Below are 22,314 nucleotides of genomic sequence, written 5' to 3'. Positions count from 1 at the left end.
CAGCGCCGCTGGGTCTGTTACAAAAGGCGGAAGTTACTGAGTTGTTATACATGTTGTATTTCCTTGTGTCCTCAAGACGCACTTTCTGGTTTTTAATAAAAATGCAGCTAATTGAGCGTAAAAGAGAATATTTCCCTCTAGCAGCGCCACCTGCTGCTCGTTTTGATTTATCATTAAACTTCTTTTTTGTGTCGGAATATTGTGATGAATCCTTTCTGATTCTGATATTATTTATTATCTCAGATTCAAACTGCACCGTCCTTTTATTCATTAAATTTGAGAACTGGAAAATTTCCTTGGATTTGGGTCTCGGCTTGTCATTAAGGGGTGATGGTAGACCAGTTGAGAACCACTATACTAGAGGATCTGGTGTGGATCGAGTCTCTGAGGAGGACCAGGGTCTTCAGAGACCCACAAGATCCTCTGAGCTCTTCTGAAAGATCTGGACTCTCCTCAGAGGATGAACCTCTGTCAGCTGCTGGAGCCCAACAGAACCAACCTGACCAGTAAAGTGCTCCCAGTCCCACAGACTGCAGCTGCTTCACTTGATGATACTGAACCACACATGTCTTTTTAAGAGCTTTAATGTGAAGGAGAAACTTCTGCGACAGGAAACAGATTCAACTCCACCTCAACATATCAGAATAAAAGTCCCCAGCTGTTTCCTGAGCGGTGACGTCATTAAAGGTAAATTTACTTTTCACAGGAACAATAAAACAAAAGAACATTATACATTTTAAACAATATTTGTCTTTAAAGAACAACGTACATGTTTTAATCCTGTTGTGTGGGAGGAGTCAGTTACCATGACCTCGTGTCCATCTCCGTTCATCCTTCGTTTACTCAGAAATGAAAATCATGAATGTTGTTCAGAAACTTTTGCTACACTCGCCGTGACATCACGCCGCAGACCAGACCGTTCTATGGTTACAGAGATGCCAATGGTTTAATGGGGAAGTGTTAGTCTGTCTTCATATATTTCTACATTCAATGTGTCAGAAAGAAAAATACATCGATAACAAGCATGAAGGTTTTTTCAGCTGGAACAAGAAATCCAAAACACAACTTCCACTCTTTTTGGGACAGTTCTGTTATTTTCTTACTTTAGATCTAGAAAAAGTAGAAAAACACATTGTCTGTTGTACATTTGTGTGAAGTGACTTGACTTTAAATATGAATACACGTTTGTCTGCTTTATGACACATTAAATGCAGAATTAAAAAGAAATAATGTATATTAATCAATATTCTTTGTTGATTATGTTTCAATGAATCAAAACATCATTTAATCTGTAAAAAATTCACAAACCACAGAATATTTCATTTTGTAACAGAAAAATAGGAAATCTTGTGATAAGAGGATTTTTCACTGTTTTAGCTTGAAAGTTATTTCCTGGTGATCAATCATTTGGTATTTCACTGATGGGATCAGTGTAAACACAGATTTCATTCCTTGACGCAGCAGCAACGTGAAAGGAGAACTGGAGCGAATCAATTTACAGCTTCACATGTGAACCTCTTGTTTATTGACGATCGACCGACTGTGAAAATTACAGATTATTTAACTTTCAGCTCGTCAGTGGCGTCAAACAGAGAAGTCAACTTCTTATGATCGACGGAACAAGAAGACGCAGGTGAAGGCGGAAAAGATTTCAGGCGAAAGTCACGAGCACTGCGGCGAAGAGACGCGAAGAACACGGTAGAAAAACACGTCCGAGAGCCGAGACCTGGTGCTTGACTCACAGAATAAAGCTACATACGTGAGAGTCACAGGAAGTCATGTGACCACACTGGACCACAAATGATCAAATACAGGTTCAGGGGCAGAAAATGTATCCAAAACAAAACCATCATCGGAAACGTGAATATTATTATTTCAGGACATTTTTGAACGAATCTTGAGTTTGTGAATCGATGGTTTCGGTGATAAACTGCATCGTAGCCGTTTCCACCTTTGAGAGATTCGGAGTTAAGTTGCTTTGGAGCAGTCGACCCCAGTGCTGGTGACAAATATACAAGTAGTAGACAATCTTCAAGTGTTCCACCTCAGAGCAGAAGCTTCGTCCACAGAGACTACGCAGACACTTTGTTTTCCTTCTGCAGGAGAAAAGAAAACACACTTTACAAACTGATTTTAAAACACGTCTGTGCTTCAGCCACTGGAACAGATTCTTTACCCTGTATGCTGACAGGTCGGCGAACTCCCGGCCCGCCTGGTTTCCTCTGTATCCTCCCCTGAAGCCGCCGCCGCCCCCCTGTGGGGGCCCGAAGGACCCTCGGCTCACAGGACGCCCCCGCCCCCCACGGAAACCCATCCCGCCTCGTCCACGGTAACCTCCGCGACCGCGACGCAGAGGGATACCAAACGTTTCAGCATTCATTCGCCTCTCCTCCGCCCAGGTCTGCCTCCGCTCCCTGCAGGGGGAGAGAGAAGAGAGACAGAGACAGAGAGACAGAAGAGAGACAGAGAGAGGACACGGTTTGTGTTTAACTTTTGTTGAATTCACTCTTATGTCAAGAACAAACAGTTGGAAACACTTTATTTTGAAGGATTCATTTCTAACTAATTACCTGGCCAAAATTGAGTCACATGACAAGACCAACACTCACCGTGGGAACACGGAGCCTCCAGTCTTGTCGTTTGCTTTCCTGCAGAAAGAAGAAACATTGTTGAGTGGGTTCAGTGCTGAAGACCGTTCACACACCAGCGTGCACACACACCAGCGTGCACACACACCAGCGTGCACACACACCAGCGTGCACACACACCAGCGTGCACACACACCAGCGTGCACACACACCAGCGTGCACACACACCAGCGTGCACACACTCGTACCTGCTGTCGTCACACGAGATGTTGTCGAAGAAGGACTTGGACTTGTCGTAGTAGCAGTTGGGCCCGAGCGTCTCGCCCTCCTCATCAGCGTTGACCTCGTTGTTCTGAGTCTCCACGCCGGATTCGCCTTTGTCCTCGCCGTTCACCGTCTTCTCTGGCTTCTCCGTCTTCTCATCTGAGAGTGAATACACTTGGTCTCTTAATCGACTGAGAGAACGCAGCCGTCCGCTGTCGAACCAGATTTGGAACCAAAATGTGATATGTACCTTTCAGCTTCAGTTTGCTCTGGAACTCTCGGTCGATCTCCTCCTTGTTGAACTGGGCGTTGGCGCTCTCAAAGTCAAAGTCTTTCTCAAACTTCATGGGTCCGTCCCGGCGAACATTGAAGCGCCCTCTGCCACGGTGCCCGCCTCCTCGCCCGCGGCGGGCAGCCGGTGCTCCGGCAGGTGCTGAAGAAAGGTGACATCCGTCAAAAGAAAGAAGTTTGAAGAGGAAGCGCACAACAAAACAATCACATGACGCCGTAAAACGATGGCAGACACAGTGAAGCTCGACTGTAGAGAGACTTAGATCCTGGACTCGGGTCAATCAGGTTCAGCAGAGAAACAGAGACAAGTGAGCGGCAGCACCAGACGCTGTGTCCACGTCTCCTGGCGTCTCTTCAGACCTCTGGAACTCTGTGTTATAAACACAGGAGACGCTCTTCTGTTCACAGGATCAAACTTTAGAGTTTCATCTGAGCCTCGTTCATGACAACTGAAATGAAGTTAGTAAAAAAACAACTAAAAGATTTAACATCTTTAGTTTTTTAGGTGAAAACTGACATTTATATAAATATGTTTAATTCTTTTTGTGATCCTTTATCTATTTTATTCTTAGTTGTGTTTTGTCTGAACAATAAATCTCAAAGTGTGAAGTTTGTGTGTTTGTTCAAATTAACTTAGGAGGAGAGTCTTAGGAGGTGAAAGTGGAGCAGCAGCACAGACGTCTCACCTGAGTGGCTAAAGGCAGAGTGGGTCAGGCCTGCAGAGTGGGTCAGGCCTGCAGGGGGCGCCCTATCTACAGCAGCGATGTGAGAGGCGGAGATGGTTCTGGGCGCAGACCAGCCCTGGCTGCCGCGGCCTCCTCTGACCGTCTCATGCCTCCTTGGGTCGACGCCATCCTGGTGCTGGACCTTCTGACCGATCTGCCCGGCGGTGAGGGGAGTCGTGCGAGGGTGGGGGGGGCTCCTGCGTCCCAGGCCAGGAGCCGGAGCGATGGTGGAGGCGCTCGGGGCCGACGGAGCAGCCTGGATCACCTGCTCTAAGGTGGGGCTCTTCCTCAAAGGGTCCAGGGTGGGGCTGTTGCGGCCTGGACAACAGATGTGTGTTAGTTTACATCTCATTAAACTACAGCGAGCTGGAGCTCAGGCTGCGTTTACACACGAGCCGATTGGTTCTCCACTAAATCCATTGGGCCGTTGGGTCGAACCTACATGTTATGTCATCCATCTTTGTTTACAACATGTGGCGTTTTTAACGAGTCTTCTTTTGCAGGACTCCCAGTGGAAAACGTTGAATACTTGATGAACCAGGCTACAGGTGTGAACGCAGCCCGAGGGCCACAGGCGTGCAGGTTGTACCCCCCCCCCCCCCCCCCCCCCCGTTCACAGACCTGAACCTTTGGATGTCATGCTCTCCCCACAGTTAAAATAATACAAACACACACATTGATCAAAAGTCGTGTTCCTACCGACACCAACAGGTCCAAACTGAGGGGAAACCAGGGGGCTGGTGCTGAACTGGTTGTAGGTAGGAGCTGGGGCCCGATTGAAGAGTCCATAGGAACCAGCTGCTTGGAACGGGGTCGGGGCGGCGGAAGCAGAGGACGAGGAGCTGGAGCCCAGGGACGACTGAGACAGAGGGACACAAGACAATCAACTACAAACACAGAGACGAGGAGGACACGTGTGTGTGGTGAAGACGAACCTGGACGATGGCCGGGTCCTGTGGGAGGGAACTGGTTTGTTTGGGCGGCTCGCACACAGTCAGGTCCTTGATGTCGCTGCCTCTGAAGATGATGTACTCGAAGGTGTCGTCTCGAGGAGGGATGGGTCTGTCTGTGGGCCGGTCCTCTGTCCCGAAGGAACGAACTGACAAGCAACAGACAGTCAGTCTAAACCTCCAGGCACACATCAGCAACACAGCACTTCACTGAGCCAAGCACTCAGATCATATTATTGAATTCTGAATCAAACACATATTAATGGGAACTTTGTTATTGGTGATTAAACTGCAAACGGTTCTCCATTAATCTCCTTATTGTTTTCTATGGATAATATTAAATCTTCAAGTGTGTTCGTGAGAAAGTGAGAAACCAGCGTCAGTGACGTGCACGAGCTGGAACGTTTTAATGGAAGTGTAAGATCCCAGCAGAGGAATGAACCTGCTGCACCGACTGGTTCACAAACCAGTGAGAACTCTGGCTTCCACTGGTCACTACAGTAAACACGTGTTTAAACACATGGCTGCTCATTACGTCACTAGCTGCTGCTCTGCCGTCACGAACAGATGAGTGACGTCACGTCAGGATGCAGAGCAGCAGGTGACAGAAACATTATAACCCTCTACAGCTAGCCTCCATGCTAACGTTAGCTGACTCATGTAGCAGACACAGATCGGAGTTAATCCGCCCCCAGGTGATTAAAGGAGGGTTAAACTGGGCCGAACTGCGCCTCTCCCAGGCGGCTGCCCCCCCTCAGCGACCCGCTCCATCGCTCTCCCTGTCGGGCGACGTGACGCTGCCGGGAGTCGGACTGACGCATCGCACGGTGCCGCTTCGGCTGTTAGCATGTTAGCTCTCGTTAGCAGGCTAAGCCTAGCCTCCTGGCTAACGTGTTTTGAATCAAACCTGTGGACAAATCAACTTCCCCCGCTTGGAGCGGGTTCTCTTTGAGCCTTTCATTCTGAACCGCGGTCGAACTGTACACCCCGCTGGGCCCGGGGCTGGGCCCGGGGCTGGGCGCCGGGAGCAGCGTCACCTTTAGCCAGAGCCACGGTGGAGTTCTCGGTGTCGATGGTGTACAGGATCCCCTCATAGCGGATCGCGGCCTTCGAGATCAGGCTGATCTTGCTGCCCAGGTACGGCGTCCCGCCGCTCATGGTGTCGTCTGTAGCCCGGCAGTGACGGGGAGCAGCACGGACGGTCCCGGAGGATGGTGCGGTTCACAGGGCCGGTTCAGAGCCGGACGTCTCGGATAGTGATCCCGCTCAGATTCTCTATCCGTCGCTACAACATGGCCACCTCCTCCATCAGAGGCTTGTGAGCGCGGGGGCTAACGCGAACTCACACTCTCGCGAGATTACGCTGCGCCGTCACCTAGATGTGTGCAGGACAGAAGAAAAACACAGGCCGCGTATACACTGGCCACGAAGTAACTAGGTACCGTTGTAACTGTGATGGAAAGTAACTGATTACCGTTCCCCTGTAAGAGAGAGTAACTGAGATACCCATGATCATGTGGTGATGTCTGCAGCTCACACATTCATTCAGATTCATAAATAAAGTATTGTTTTCTTATAATGTTCGTTTGAATGAAGGACTTTACTTCTTATTAACTATATTACATATTTGCACTGGTGCTTTTAAGTATATTAGTTTATCATGTTTGCAATGATGTGAGAGGAAGTCTAGACTCATCAGAAATAACCTTAGATCACATTTACAGAAGAGACAACAATAGAAAACTGTTGATAAACTCGGTACGAGACCACAGAGCACACACAAACATCAGAAAACCAAGGAGCACGTGGAGTTCTGACACAGGAGGAGACCCCCACCCCTGTTGTGATTAACGGGGGGAGGAGGGAGAGGTCAAAGCAAACTGGACTGATCACAGGTTTTAATAGGTTTATCTTATTAGGACTGATCTGGAAAAACATTACGGTCGACATACTTCATCATCCGCATCAAATGTGTGTGTGTGTGTGTGTGTGTGTGTGTGTGTGTGTATGTGTGTGTGTGTGTGTGTGTGTGTGTGTGTGTGTGTGTGTGTGTGTGTGTGCGTGTGTGTGTGTGTGTGTGTGTGTGTGTGTGTGTATGCATGTATCTATATGATCTGGTTCTATGCTGCAAAAGCAGCCAGATCCTCGGCGCATGCGCAGCTTCGAAGATACGATTTGCACAACGGAGCGACATCAAAGATGGCGGGAGCCTCCGACCCACTGGAGGACATGCTCTTCACGGAGGTGGATGAAAAAGCCGTTAGCGACCTGGTGGGTTCGCTCGAGTCGCAGCTGGGCGACAGGAAGACTCCCGCCCCTTCGCTTTCCGACGGGACCCGGGAGGCAGCGCCGGCGGCCGCGGCTCAGTTCTCAGGGAAAGTGCTCGACCAAGTGGGGTCTGCTGAGCCGCAACAAGGGCATCCGAAAGCGGGGTTAACCCAGGAGCCCGGCGCCAAGCCGCCGCTGTCCGCTCCGAGCCTCTCCGCCTCTACCTCCTCCGTCGCTCCCGGGGCCGCGATCACCACCGGAGCCGGGCTACAAACTGTTGGAGCTGCTCCCCCGACTGCTTTCCCCGGACCGGGACCCGTAACTTTGCTTACTCCGCCCGCCGCCGCTGCTAGCTTCTCCCGGGCGGCTGTGGCTCCGAGCGCGGCTCCCAGCCCCTCTGCCGGCCCGGTGGCGGACGGGTCCCGGAGCGGATCTCCCGCTCTGCTCAGTTTAAACGGAAACGGCGGAGCCGCAAAGTTGGTGAACTCGCCCGCGGTCGCGCCACCGGCCGGAGGCAGCACCGTGATCAGTGCTGTCAGTGCCGGGGGGTCCGCGGTCATCAACCCCATGACTTCTCAGCCCACTTTCCCGGGACCGGCTCCCACCGTGGTCCTGCAGAGACAGCCCGGCCCCGCGGCCACCGTCACCCAGAACGGGTTGGACCCTAAGGTGGTGACCCAGGGCGCCCCCCCAGCCTCCAGCCCTCAGGTGATGAACCACAGCACGATGCACACCAAGATGCTGGTGCCCAGTCAGCCTGTGTCCGGAAACACCGTCATCCTGACCAGCACCGCCTCTGCAGTCCAGTCCCCCATCACCCAGACCGTGTCCAGTCCGGCTGCCATCACCCTGACAGGGGTCAAGCCTGCCATGAACGGGCTGGCTCAGCCCGCGGTGGCTGTGGTGAGGCCTCCGGGCGGCCCCTTGGTGGCCACCTCCCTCCAGCAGCAGAGACCCGCTATGGTGGCGAGCTCGACCCGGGCAGCTGCCCCTCAGCTCCCTCTGGCTGTCCGGCCCCAGCAGCAGACCACCATCCAGCTGCCCCCCGGCTTCACCATGCCTGCAGGTGAGAGAGCCGCACCTCCACCTGAGGGTCACTGTGGAGACAGAAGCTCGGGGTCACTTCCTGTCGACCCCGAGCTTCCTCCTCACTCCTCAAGGAGGGGAACCAATCAATCGATCCATTGTCAGAGAATTGATCAGAACCTGTTATTGATCCGAGGTCCGGTCGTATGATGAGTGAAACGTACATTTTATACACAAATCAATGATCAGCGAATCAGAAGCAACGGCTCGCAGAGAGTTAGTTTCATCAGAGCTCCAGTTCATATCCAGTGTGAAGTGAACGTCCACCATCACTGACGACGGGGGGGTGATGATAAAGAACATCAGCTGGGTTTCTGACCCGTGTCTCCTCCTCTCTCAGGTATGGTTCTGGTGCGGACGGAGACGGGTCAGCTGGTCATGGTCCCTCAGCAGGTCCTGGCTCAAGCTCAGGCCAAGACCCAACAGGCCCAGACGGTGGCCAACCTGAACCAGAGACCTGCCACACCCACGGCTGGGGCCACCATCCGGGTACGTCCGGTACTGACCGTTATCAGAAGCTGCACAGGTTCTGAGTTCAGTGGCTGCTGGTCTGATTCATTCTTTATGATGTTAATAATTAGTATGAATTAACGCTGAAGTTCAGACGAGTTCAGCCCTGATGATGCTGAAGAGTTGTGTTTGTCCTGTGAAGCAGCAGATTCAGGGTCAGTGTGAAGGTCCACATGTGAATTTACATATCACAACAACAGCAGCATGTGGGAGCTTCCAGGTGAGGGGCGGAGCCTGTAGAGCAGCAGGGGCGGAGCCTGTAGAGCAGCAGGAGGCGGGACATGACGTATAAACTCTGCTGTGGAAAGATCAGTGTTGTTGTTTACAGCTCCTCCACACCGGAGTCGGCCCTCATCACCAGAAGATCTGGAATCTGCTTGTGTTTCCAAGTGGACGTCTTCCTCTTCTACGTGTCCGGCTCCTCTTCTTCATCCTGAGATGTTTGTTCTTCAGCTTCACGTCACGTGTTAGAAACCTCATCAACACGTCCACTCGCTCTCTGGGAAGCTTCCACACATTGTCCTGCTGGTTCCTCACATGGACTCACTCTGATATTTGTTCTCATGTGCAGACTTCAGTGCATGTCTGACCGCAGCCTCTGATTGGTCAGGTCTCTTCTGTTAAGTGCTGTTAGATGATGTGATTTATTAAGAAACAATTAACATTCAATTGGATTGTCAGTCCCATTTTGTTAATCGAACAAAAGAGATGCTCATCATCACTTGTGTAGATTAAATAATATAAACCAAACCATGAAGCAGTCGATGAGGGAAATCATCAGCAGGTCACTTGATGGTTAAAGTGTGAAGCTGTTCAACTGCAGGATCTGTGACGTGGTGTGTTTCTCCCTCCGTGTCGTCTGCAGGCTCCTGTCACATCCCACACCGTCCGCCTGGCCTCCCCCGCTCCAGCCAGGATGGTTCAGTCTCCCTCCACCACCACTGTGCAGGTGAGGTCCTGTCCAATCAGCTGGAGAGCCAGTGAGTGTGTTCACATCAGGCTCCTCTGGTTTGTTGACACAAACATCCACACTCAGCCGAAGTTACTCGGACAAGTTCAGAACTTGAAGTCTACTTTGTGTTTGTTTGATTCCCTCTTGAGTTTATGACTGGGTCAGATCGAGATGGGGGGGTGCAAAAGATACACCTTCATTAATCGTAATTGAACTAATAGTGAATAATAAACACAATACATATTTAAGTTATATCAAATATGTATATAAATATGTTGCGTTGACACCGAACGCACCACACATGTCTCTCGTGTCGAGATTACATACAAAGTCAATGCCAGGACACGTTCATGTGTCGATGTGGTGATTCTGGCCTGTGTGCTTGACGGAGCCGTTGTTTCCCAGAAGGCCATCACCGTGGCCCCTGGCGGTGCAGCGGTGTCTGTGAAGATGACCACACCTCAGAAGGCTCCAACGGTGATAACAGCCGGGGGGACGTCCGCAGCCAAACCTGCCGCCCCCCTGACCCCCACGACCCCTGCTGCCACGCCCCCCACCAGAGTCACCGTGGTGTCGCAGGTCAGGTGGAGTTCACTCAGAACCTTTCGTGCTCTATTAGCTGAGCCGTGTTTTAACTTGTGGTCCCCGTGTTCGACTCGACAGGAGATGCAGGAGAACGTGAAGAAATGCAAGAACTTCCTGGCCACACTCATCAAGCTGGCGTCCCACAATTCTCCCTCCCCAGATACCTCCAAGAATGTGAAGGCCCTGGTGCAGGACCTGCTCGTGAGACTCACCGCACCACGCCTCACTGTCAGTGGCTGAACTGGTCTGATTCCAGTCAAACGTGACTTCTCTGTTTCTCTCTCTCTAGGATGCTAAGATCGAGCCGGAGGAGTTCACCACTCGGCTGCAGGCCGAGCTGAAGTCCTCCCCTCAGCCCTACCTCATTCCCTTCCTCAAGGTACCATCATCATCATCACAACATCTTCCTCCCAACATGACATCATCATCACTTCGCGACCTCACAATCCAGGAACATTCACATTGCTCATAACAAACTCACTTTGTAAACACAACTGCTTCCTCTCCAGTTTGTATGATGTCACAGTGTTGTCAGGCTGTTGTGTTGTGTGTCCACAGAAAAGTCTCCCTGCCCTGCGTCAGTCTCTGCTCAGCAGCCAGCAGTCTCTGAGTGTCCCCAGCACCTCCACCCCCCCCCCGGCCGCCCCCGGCTCCATCAGCACCACCGCCATCAGGCCCCGGCTGCCCGTCAGTCCGGCGAGCAGCACCATCAAACTGAACACGCCGCTCACTAACGCAACCGCTCTGGTACGATGAGGCGCTCGGGTGCTGAGCAAAGAGCAGAACTTACCTGAGAGACAGAGCGACGCTCTGCTTCTCTTCATGTGGGGATAATTAATGATGATATAATAATCTATAAATATCTAGTTTTGAGTTTGTTAGAGAACAAGTGGAACGTTTAGAAAGATGTTAGAGAACAAGTGGAACGTTTAGAAAGATGTTAGAGAACAAAGTAGAATGTTTAGAAAGATGTTAGAGAACAAAGTAGAATGTTTAGAAAGATGTTAGAGAACAGGTGGAACGTTTAGAAAGACTTTAGAGAACAGGTGGAACTTTAGAAAGACGTTAGAGAACAAGTGGAACGTTTAGAAAGACCTTAGAGAACAAGTGGAACGTTTAGAAAGACGTTAGAAAACAGGTGGAACGTTTAGAAAGACGTTAGAGAACAAGTGGAACGTTTAGAAAGATGTTTGAGAACAAGTGGAACGTTTAGAAAAACTTTAGAGAACAGGTGGAACTTTAGAAAGACGTTAGAGAACAAGTGGAACGTTTAGAAAGACGTTAGAGAACAGGTGGAACGTTTAGAAAGACGTTAGAAAACAGGTGGAACGTTTAGAAAGACGTTAGAAAACAAGTGGAACGTTTAGAAAGATGTTAGAAAACAGGTGGAACGTTTAGAAAGATGTTAGAGAACAAAGTAGAATGTTTAGAAAGATGTTAGAGAACAAGTGGAACGTTTAGAAATACATTAGAGAACAAGTGGAACGTTTAGAAAGATGTTAGAAAACAGGTGGAACGTTTAGAAAGATGTTAGAGAACAAAGTAGAACGTTTAGAAAGATGTTAGAAAACAAGTGGAACGTTTAGAAAGATGCTATAGAACAAGTGGAACATTAAGAAAGACGTTAGAGAACAAGTGGAACGTTTAGAAAGATGTTAGAGAACAAGTGGAACGTTTAGAAAGATGTTAGAGAACAAAGTAGAATGTTTAGAAAGACGTTAGAGAACAGGTGGAACGTTTAGAAAGATGTTAGAAAACAAGTGGAACATTAAGAAAGACGTTAGAGAACAGGTGGAACGTTTAGAAAGACGTTAGAGAACAAGTGGAACATTAAGAAAGACGTTAGAGAACAGGTGGAACGTTTAGAAAGATGTTAGAAAACAGGTGGAACGTTTAGAAAGACTTTAGAGAACAGGTGGAACTTTAGAAAGACGTTAGAGAACAAGTGGAAAATTTAGAAAGACGTTAGAGAACAGGTGGAACGTTTAGAAAGACGTTAGAAAACAAGTGGAACGTTTAGAAAGATGTTAGAAAACAGGTGGAACGTTTAGAAAGATGTTAGAGAACAAAGTAGAATGTTTAGAAAGATGTTAGAGAACAAGTGGAACGTTTAGAAAGATGTTAGAGAACAAAGTAGAACGTTTAGAAAGATGTTAGAGAACAAGTGGAACGTTTAGAAAGATGTTAGAAAACAAGTGGAACGTTTAGAAAGATGTTAGAGAACAAAGTAGAACGTTTAGAAAGATGTTAGAAAACAAGTGGAACGTTTAGAAAGATGCTATAGAACAAGTGGAACATTAAGAAAGACGTTAGAGAACAGGTGGAACGTTTAGAAAGATGTTAGAGAACAAAGTAGAATGTTTAGAAAGACGTTAGAGAACAGGTGGAACGTTTAGAAAGATGTTAGAAAACAAGTGGAACATTAAGAAAGACGTTAGAGAACAGGTGGAACGTTTTGAAAGATGTTAGAAAACAGGTGGAACGTTTAGAAAGATGTTAGAAAACAGGTGGAACGTTTAGAAAGACGTTAGAGAACAAGTGGAACGTTTAGAAAGATGTTAGAGAACAAAGTAGAATGTTTAGAAAGATGTTAGAGAACAAGTGGAACGTTTAGAAATACATTAGAGAACAAGTGGAACGTTTAGAAAGATGTTAGAAAACAGGTGGAACGTTTAGAAAGATGTTAGAGAACAAAGTAGAACGTTTAGAAAGATGTTAGAAAACAAGTGGAACGTTTAGAAAGATGTTAGAAAACAGGTGGAACGTTTAGAAAGATGTTAGAGAACAAAGTAGAATGTTTAGAAAGATGTTAGAGAACAAGTGGAACGTTTAGAAATACATTAGAGAACAAGTGGAACGTTTAGAAAGATGTTAGAAAACAGGTGGAACGTTTAGAAAGATGTTAGAGAACAAGTGGAACATTAAGAAAGACGTTAGAGAACAGGTGGAACGTTTAGAAAGATGTTAGAGAACAAAGTAGAATGTTTAGAAAGACGTTAGAGAACAGGTGGAACGTTTAGAAAGATGTTAGAAAACAAGTGGAACATTAAGAAAGACGTTAGAGAACAGGTGGAACGTTTAGAAAGACGTTAGAGAACAAGTGGAACATTAAGAAAGACGTTAGAGAACAGGTGGAACGTTTTGAAAGATGTTAGAAAACAGGTGGAACGTTTAGAAAGATGTTAGAAAACAGGTGGAACGTTTAGAAAGACTTTAGAGAACAGGTGGAACTTTAGAAAGACGTTAGAGAACAAGTGGAACGTTTAGAAAGACGTTAGAGAACAGGTGGAACGTTTAGAAAGACGTTAGAAAACAAGTGGAACGTTTAGAAAGATGTTAGAAAACAGGTGGAACGTTTAGAAAGATGTTAGAGAACAAAGTAGAATGTTTAGAAAGATGTTAGAGAACAAGTGGAACGTTTAGAAATACATTAGAGAACAAGTGGAACGTTTAGAAAGATGTTAGAAAACAGGTGGAACGTTTAGAAAGATGTTAGAGAACAAAGTAGAACGTTTAGAAAGATGTTAGAAAACAAGTGGAACATTTAGAAAGATGCTATAGAACAAGTGGAACATTAAGAAAGACGTTAGAGAACAGGTGGAACGTTTAGAAAGATGTTAGAGAACAAAGTAGAATGTTTAGAAAGACGTTAGAGAACAGGTGGAACGTTTAGAAAGACGTTAGAGAACAGGTGGAACGTTTAGAAAGACGTTAGAGAACAGGTGGAACGTTTAGAAAGATGTTAGAAAACAAGTGGAACATTAAGAAAGACGTTAGAGAACAGGTGGAACGTTTTGAAAGATGTTAGAAAACAGGTGGAACGTTTAGAAAGATGTTAGAAAACAGGTGGAACGTTTAGAAAGATGTTAGAAAACAGGTGGAACGTTTAGAAAGACGTTAGAGAACAAGTTGAACGTTTAGAAAGATGTTAGAAAACAGGTGGAACGTTTAGAAAGATGTTAGAGAACAAAGTAGAATGTTTAGAAAGATGTTAGAGAACAAGTGGAACGTTTAGAAAGATGTTAGAGAACAAGTGGAACATTAAGAAAGACGTTAGAGAACAGGTGGAACGTTTTGAAAGATGTTAGAAAACAGGTGGAACGTTTAGAAAGATGTTAGAGAACAAAGTAGAACGTTTAGAAAGATGTTAGAAAACAAGTGGAACGTTTAGAAAGATGCTATAGAACAAGTGGAACATTAAGAAAGACGTTAGAGAACAAGTGGAACGTTTAGAAAGATGTTAGAGAACAAGTGGAACGTTTAGAAAGATGTTAGAGAACAAAGTAGAATGTTTAGAAAGACGTTAGAGAACAGGTGGAACGTTTAGAAAGATGTTAGAAAACAAGTGGAACATTAAGAAAGACGTTAGAGAACAGGTGGAACGTTTAGAAAGACGTTAGAGAACAAGTGGAACATTAAGAAAGACGTTAGAGAACAGGTGGAACGTTTAGAAAGATGTTAGAAAACAGGTGGAACGTTTAGAAAGACTTTAGAGAACAGGTGGAACTTTAGAAAGACGTTAGAGAACAAGTGGAAAATTTAGAAAGACGTTAGAGAACAGGTGGAACGTTTAGAAAGACGTTAGAAAACAAGTGGAACGTTTAGAAAGATGTTAGAAAACAGGTGGAACGTTTAGAAAGATGTTAGAGAACAAAGTAGAATGTTTAGAAAGATGTTAGAGAACAAGTGGAACGTTTAGAAAGATGTTAGAGAACAAAGTAGAACGTTTAGAAAGATGTTAGAGAACAAGTGGAACGTTTAGAAAGATGTTAGAAAACAAGTGGAACGTTTAGAAAGATGTTAGAGAACAAAGTAGAACGTTTAGAAAGATGTTAGAAAACAAGTGGAACGTTTAGAAAGATGCTATAGAACAAGTGGAACATTAAGAAAGACGTTAGAGAACAGGTGGAACGTTTAGAAAGATGTTAGAGAACAAAGTAGAATGTTTAGAAAGACGTTAGAGAACAGGTGGAACGTTTAGAAAGATGTTAGAAAACAAGTGGAACATTAAGAAAGACGTTAGAGAACAGGTGGAACGTTTTGAAAGATGTTAGAAAACAGGTGGAACGTTTAGAAAGATGTTAGAAAACAGGTGGAACGTTTAGAAAGACGTTAGAGAACAAGTGGAACGTTTAGAAAGATGTTAGAGAACAAAGTAGAATGTTTAGAAAGATGTTAGAGAACAAGTGGAACGTTTAGAAATACATTAGAGAACAAGTGGAACGTTTAGAAAGATGTTAGAAAACAGGTGGAACGTTTAGAAAGATGTTAGAGAACAAAGTAGAACGTTTAGAAAGATGTTAGAAAACAAGTGGAACGTTTAGAAAGATGTTAGAAAACAGGTGGAACGTTTAGAAAGATGTTAGAGAACAAAGTAGAATGTTTAGAAAGATGTTAGAGAACAAGTGGAACGTTTAGAAATACATTAGAGAACAAGTGGAACGTTTAGAAAGATGTTAGAAAACAGGTGGAACGTTTAGAAAGATGTTAGAGAACAAGTGGAACATTAAGAAAGACGTTAGAGAACAGGTGGAACGTTTAGAAAGATGTTAGAGAACAAAGTAGAATGTTTAGAAAGACGTTAGAGAACAGGTGGAACGTTTAGAAAGATGTTAGAAAACAAGTGGAACATTAAGAAAGACGTTAGAGAACAGGTGGAACGTTTAGAAAGACGTTAGAGAACAAGTGGAACATTAAGAAAGACGTTAGAGAACAGGTGGAACGTTTTGAAAGATGTTAGAAAACAGGTGGAACGTTTAGAAAGATGTTAGAAAACAGGTGGAACGTTTAGAAAGACTTTAGAGAACAGGTGGAACTTTAGAAAGACGTTAGAGAACAAGTGGAACGTTTAGAAAGACGTTAGAGAACAGGTGGAACGTTTAGAAAGACGTTAGAAAACAAGTGGAACGTTTAGAAAGATGTTAGAAAACAGGTGGAACGTTTAGAAAGATGTTAGAGAACAAAGTAGAATGTTTAGAAAGATGTTAGAGAACAAGTGGAACGTTTAGAAATACATTAGAGAACAAGTGGAACGTTTAGAAAGATGTTAGAAAACAGGTGGAACGTTTAGAAAGATGTTAGAGAACAAAGTAGAACGTTTAGAAAGATGTTAGAAAACAAGTGGAACATTTAGAAAGATGCTATAGAACAAGTGGAACATTAAGAAAGACGTTAGAGAACAGGTGGAACGTTTAGAAAGATGTTAGAGAACAAAGTAGAATGTTTAGAAAGACGTTAGAGAACAGGTGGAACGTTTAGAAAGACGTTAGAGAACAGGTGGAACGTTTAGAAAGACGTTAGAGAACAGGTGGAACGTTTAGAAAGATGTTAGAAAACAAGTGGAACATTAAGAAAGACGTTAGAGAACAGGTGGAACGTTTTGAAAGATGTTAGAAAACAGGTGGAACGTTTAGAAAGATGTTAGAAAACAGGTGGAACGTTTAGAAAGATGTTAGAAAACAGGTGGAACGTTTAGAAAGACGTTAGAGAACAAGTTGAACGTTTAGAAAGATGTTAGAAAACAGGTGGAACGTTTAGAAAGATGTTAGAGAACAAAGTAGAATGTTTAGAAAGATGTTAGAGAACAAGTGGAACGTTTAGAAAGATGTTAGAGAACAAGTGGAACATTAAGAAAGACGTTAGAGAACAGGTGGAACGTTTTGAAAGATGTTAGAAAACAGGTGGAACGTTTAGAAAGATGTTAGAGAACAAAGTAGAACGTTTAGAAAGATGTTAGAAAACAAGTGGAACGTTTAGAAAGATGTTAGAGAACAAGTGGAACGTTTAGAAAGATGTTAGAGAACAGGGACCGTTAAGAAAGACTTTATAGAACAAGTGGAACATTAAGAAAGATGTTAGAAAACAAGTGGAACATTTAGAAAGATGTTAGAGAACAGGGACCGTTAAGAAAGACTTTATAGAACAAGTGGAACATTAAGAAAGATGTTAGAGAACAAGTGGAACATTTAGAAAGATGTTAGAGAACAGGGACCGTTAAGAAAGACTTTATAGAACAAGTGGAACATTAAGAAAGATGTTAGAGAACAAGTGGAACATTTAGAAAGATGTTAGAGAACAGGGACCGTTAAGAAAGACTTTATAGAACAAGTGGAACATTAAGAAAGATGTTAGAGAACAAGTGGAACATTTAGAAAGATGTTAGAGAACAGGGACCGTTAAGAAAGACTTTATAGAACAAGTGGAACATTAAGAAAGATGTTAGAAAACAAGTGGAACATTTAGAAAGATGTTAGAGAACAGGGACCGTTAAGAAAGACTTTATAGAACAAGTGGAACGTTTAGAAAGATGTTAACGAACAGGTAGAACGTTTAGAAAGACGTTAGAGAACAAGTGGAACGTTTAGAAAGATGTTAGAGAACAAGTGGAACGTTTAGAAAGATGTTAGAGAACAGGTGGAACTTAGAACAGGTTTCTGTGACGTTGGTTCTGATGTTCTCGACGTTCTGCAGGCCGTGGGCAGAGCCGGAGTCCAGACGGTCCAGTCCCGGTCGCCGGTCGTCATCAGTCAGACCCTCAGACCTCAAGGTGAGTCCTCCACACCACTAGGTGGCAGCGATGACGTGTCCTCACAGCTTGTTCCACTGATGAAGACGTCTTGTCTCCTTCAGCGACGCTCATCAGAGGATCTCCCACCATCGTCGGCAGGAGTCTGGTTAACCTGGCGTCTCAAGCCAATCAGAAGAAACTAAGCGACCCAGGGGGCGGGACGTTCAGGTGACTTATGACCTTTCTGAAGAATGTACTGAAATCCCTTTATAGATCAGAGATCAATAAATGATCAATACATGACCTAGAACATTAGTCCTCTGAATTATTGTATCATACTGATGTTAATTCTGAATCATAGGTTTCATTTCTCATTCTAATTTGTGTTGTGTTGTGAACGTCTGTCTTCCAAAGAGATGACGATGACATCAACGACGTGGCGTCCATGGCCGGCGTCAACCTTAACGAGGAGAACGCCCGGATCCTGGCCACCAGCTCGGAGCTGGTGGGCACGAAGATCCGCTCGTGTAAAGACGAAGCCTTCCTGCCTCCGGGGCTGCTGCACCGCCGCATCCTGGACACGGGTAACGTCCCACAGTCCTCCAGAAGGACGCGCTCTGTGCTCCAGTAGAAGAACACAAAGACTCAAAACTCACATTAATGTAGTTCAGACTGTTTCAGTCAAACCACTCTGACTTCAAATCAAATAAAAAAACATCAACTTAGAGCAGGAGCAGGAAATATCGTCCAGGATGAAACGAGTTTTCTTCAGTTAAATAATTCAAGTGAAGAACGTTTTGTTGTCGTCTATCGGTGTTGTTGGATTCTTCCTCCATGTTGTTTGTCCTCGTCACTGATGCTCCTCGCCTCTCTCTTCTTGATTCGTGTTTTATGTTGTGTTACGTTGTGTGTGATCTGCTCTGGAGGAAACACAACACAGAATCTGAGTTTCCATGTAGTTTGAGCTCTGTCCTGAAGGTGGCGCTCGATGATGCAGATTAGAACAAACTGATACTCCCCGTTAGAATCAAATCAACAAGCCTGTTTTCAAAATGTAAGGAGAAGAAAGTTCCGATGTTTGTTTAATAATCTAGATTTAAATTAAAAAGTCGTCTTCTTCCATGCTCATGAAAGAACCATTTCTCGTCTTTAGCAAAGAAGCTGGGTGTGAGCGAGGTGCCGCTGGAGGTGGTGAACTTCATCTCTCACGCCACTCAGTCCAGACTGCGCTCGCTGCTGGAGAAGGTGTCGGCCGTCGCTCAGCATCGAACAGACGGAGGAAAGGTACGAACGAAGACACACACACACACACACACACAAAGAATCAGTCAATCATGTTGTCTTCCTCCGTCAGGATGAAGATCATCACGAACAGTCGTCAGACGCTCGCTCGCAGATTCGCTTCTTCGAGCAACTCGAGCGAATGGAGAAACAAAGGAAAGATGAACAGGAGAGAGAGATTCTGCTGAAGGCTGCAAAGGTACACACACGCACATATACACACAAGCTGAATTTGGAAACTCTGCTCTTTCTGTGTTTCCTGTTGCAATAAAACATTCTTATAAATTTCCCATGTTTTAAGTTAAAATAATAAATCATTCATCTGCAGGAAGTTAACGTGAAACGATGAATATTATCAAACTTGGTGTTTCAGGTCAAAGGTCAGCGGATAACCTCTGACGTTTTGTATTCCCTGTCCAGAGTCGTGCGAGACAAGAGGATCCAGAACAGGCTCGCCTGAAGCTGAAGGCCAAAGAGGTACGTCCTGTCACATGATCGTCAGCTGATCCAAGGCCACAGCCAGACACCTCAGGGACCCCTGAGGCCTGCAGAGGTCAGGGGTCATTACCCATACGTCTCTCTGCTGCGGGCAGGAGAGGATGTGGTCCAGACTGGTCTGAGGAGGTCACGCAGGGCATTGTGGGTAGACTGTTTGTGGTCCTAGGAAGCTGTAGCTCTGAGTTCAGACGAGATGACGAGCTGCGAACGGCGTTGTGTCTCAGAGGTTAAAGGTTAACCCGGGGGGGGGGAGTCTGAGGACATCATTCAAGTTGAAATCCCCACAACCACCAGGGGCAGCACTGAGTCGGCCTCTGATGTCTGATCTGATGTTCCCTTGTGAAGTTCTATGAACATTTGAATTGACCTCCTCTACAGATGCAGCAGAACGAGTTGTTCCAGATGCGACAGCGAGACGCGAACCTCACGGCCCTCGCCGCCATCGGGCCACGCAAGAAACGCAAGCTGGACTCCCCGGGCGGAGCCGCGGCGCCCGAGGTAAGACGCCATCAGACGCGTGACCCAGTTCTTAGGTTTTATTCATGTGTCAGTCTGAGTGTATGTGAATGGTCCTGTGACCTGTGTGTTAGTGTGGGCGGAGCCTCAGTCAGGTGACTTGTTGGTGAGTGTTGATTGGCTGCATCTCTGGAGGTCGACCTCTAACGCTCCCGTCTCTGCCCTCAGGTGGCCTCAGGCTCGGGCGCCGGCCCCTCTGCGTCCCCCTCCTCCCGCCAGCAGCTCCGTCAGCGGATCACTCGTGTCAACCTCAGGGACTTCATCTTCTGTCTGGAGCAGGACCGCAGCACGGCCCGCTCGCTGATGCTCTACAAGGCGCTGCTGAAATGAGTCCCTAGGGGTCGCAGACTGATCACACGTCAGCTCCTCGCTGTGTCCTCGTGTCCTCTGAGGTGTCTCTCGTCTTTAGGCGCTGCAGTACGTCTGAACTCTACTTCCTGGTCATGTCTCTTTTTTAATGGCAGGCGTTAGTTTCACATTTCAGTTCCGTGTTATTTCGCCGAAGTAACGACCGCGTCACACCAGAACATCTGAACTAACCCGCGTGCCTTCATTAAGATCTGTTCTGAGGTCAGAGGACGCAGATCAACAAACCAGAGCTGGAGTCACTGGTTCATCTCGTCTCTGAATCGAGTCGGAGGCTGACGGCGGTTTTAACGGACGTGACCCGAACGCAACTGCTGAATGAAAACGCTGCAGCTCGATATGTGAACATCGTGAATCTCTGGTATCAGACTGAAGAGGTGCAGCTCTGCTCTGATTGGATGATGCCACACAGACTTGATCAGTTCTGGTGTGATCAGGTCTTTAGACAGATTTTTTTTAACGTTTTTTATTCCTCGTCGCCACATCTACTTCCTGGTCCCTACATTACCCACAGTGCATCTGGTCTGTTAGTGGCAGCTGACGTATCCTGGGGGGATCGTTCCCCCAAGATGGTTCTTTCCTCTGATTGGTACAAACTGGTTCAGTGAACGCAGCCTCTTCACACCTGGAAACAGGAGGAAAACACCTGGATCTGAACATATGACCAGGTCCCGATGTGACGTCACCGTGATGTCATGATTCCGTCACCTGGGACATTAACATGTGGACTCTGCCGATGCGGAGACGACATCTAATCTCAATCCTCCAACGTTTCAGATCCTGTGTGGCGGTCGTTTGAACGCCGCGCTGATCAATTAGCTTGTTTTTAACCTTTTCAGATGGTAGGTCACATGTCCACTGGTCTCAGTGGTGAGATGCTGTCGTACCAACAGTTCTTTTAATGTTCGTGTGGACACTCGACCTTAAGGCAGCAGTTCAACATTATTTCGTCTTGTTCATGTCTCTGCAGAACAAATGTTTCTCACACTGTCTCCAGTCTTTATGCCAAGCTAAGCTAGCTGTCTCTTGTCTTTATGTTAGCTAGCTGTTTGCTCACAGCTCCACACTGTGCTAAGATAAGCTAGCTGTTTATTCTTGTTTTCAGACTTTATGCTTAGCTAGCTATTTCCTCCCTAGCTTTATATTAGGACATGAATGTGTCTCGAAGAAACAGGAAGTTAACGAAAATGTTGAACTGCTTGTTTAAGTCAAATGATTGACCGTTTGGTCGCAGGAAGTGGGTTCCGGAAACAGGAAACAGACTCAGGCTACGTTCAGGAAGATGAACAACATCTAACTTCACTCCAGACGTTCTTCCTCCTCCTCTTCCTCTCGGGTCACGTGTGATTTGATTTTGATCTCGTCTCTGTTTTAACCACGTGATGACGTTGGATGAATCATGTGACATGTGATGAGCCAATCAGAGCTGGTGGTGTGTTGACACGATGTGACGTTCAAGCCACTCGGCAGCAACGCGACACTTCAACCGCGAACTGCTAACGAATCTGTAGCTGACGATGCAGTTTGTTAATAAAGTTCTAAAGGGGGCGTGTCCGTGGAAGGTTTTTAACGCTTTAATGTCTTTTGGTTTCTTTGTCGTGAATTGTTGGAACTGAAGCTGTGTGTTCTGTGCGTCACTGTCGTCACGGCAACACACTAACACGTCTGTTGGAAGGATCATTTTTTGTGAGTATTTATATTTCCTACATTCTGTACTCGATCCTGACGCATTTCAGGAAATGCAATTTTACAGTCATTTGTACCTTTGCAAAAAAAATTCAATAAAGAAAATTAAGACGAAGTTTGACTCAATGTTTTTATCAAGGAAATGAAAACGCGTTAAATAATCGTCTGAGAAATATCAGACACTTGAGTGACAGCTGATCTGTGACATCACCAGCCTGCAGATGAAAAACCTAGGTCAGAG

The 22,314-nt window shown here is 45.9% G+C and overlaps 2 protein-coding genes across 2 annotated transcripts; one reads left to right on the top strand and one right to left on the bottom strand.

The window, feature by feature from the left end:
• Positions 1-568: 568 nt before the first annotated feature.
• Positions 569-6,142, bottom strand: lsm14aa (LSM14A mRNA processing body assembly factor a). The gene is made up of 9 exons (XM_053427582.1): positions 5,856-6,142; positions 4,804-4,967; positions 4,568-4,727; positions 3,830-4,186; positions 3,103-3,285; positions 2,837-3,011; positions 2,610-2,648; positions 2,177-2,414; positions 569-2,096 (listed from the first exon to the last, which is right to left on the bottom strand). Exons 1-9 carry the CDS (start codon positions 5,974-5,976, stop codon positions 2,073-2,075), a joined length of 1,461 nt encoding a protein of 486 aa, XP_053283557.1. The 5' UTR covers positions 5,977-6,142; the 3' UTR covers positions 569-2,072.
• Positions 6,143-6,984: 842 nt separating this feature from the next.
• On the top strand, positions 6,985-22,188 carry LOC128444895 (transcription initiation factor TFIID subunit 4). Its single transcript, XM_053427581.1, has 15 exons — positions 6,985-8,152; positions 8,513-8,679; positions 9,548-9,631; positions 10,040-10,213; positions 10,298-10,420; positions 10,509-10,598; positions 10,778-10,966; positions 17,690-17,765; positions 17,849-17,954; positions 18,141-18,310; positions 18,880-19,010; positions 19,081-19,206; positions 19,428-19,484; positions 19,884-20,003; positions 20,190-22,188. Exons 1-15 carry the CDS (start codon positions 7,018-7,020, stop codon positions 20,349-20,351), a joined length of 2,910 nt encoding a protein of 969 aa, XP_053283556.1. The 5' UTR covers positions 6,985-7,017; the 3' UTR covers positions 20,352-22,188.
• The last annotated feature ends 126 nt before the right edge of the window (positions 22,189-22,314 follow it).

The sequence above is a fragment of the Pleuronectes platessa genome, chromosome 7 (assembly GCF_947347685.1).
Source record: "Pleuronectes platessa chromosome 7, fPlePla1.1, whole genome shotgun sequence".
In the NCBI taxonomy this organism is placed as follows: Eukaryota; Metazoa; Chordata; class Actinopteri; order Pleuronectiformes; family Pleuronectidae; genus Pleuronectes; species Pleuronectes platessa.
The sequence above is the reverse complement of the archived record's forward strand: the minus strand, read 5'-3'. Positions and strand labels throughout refer to the sequence as shown.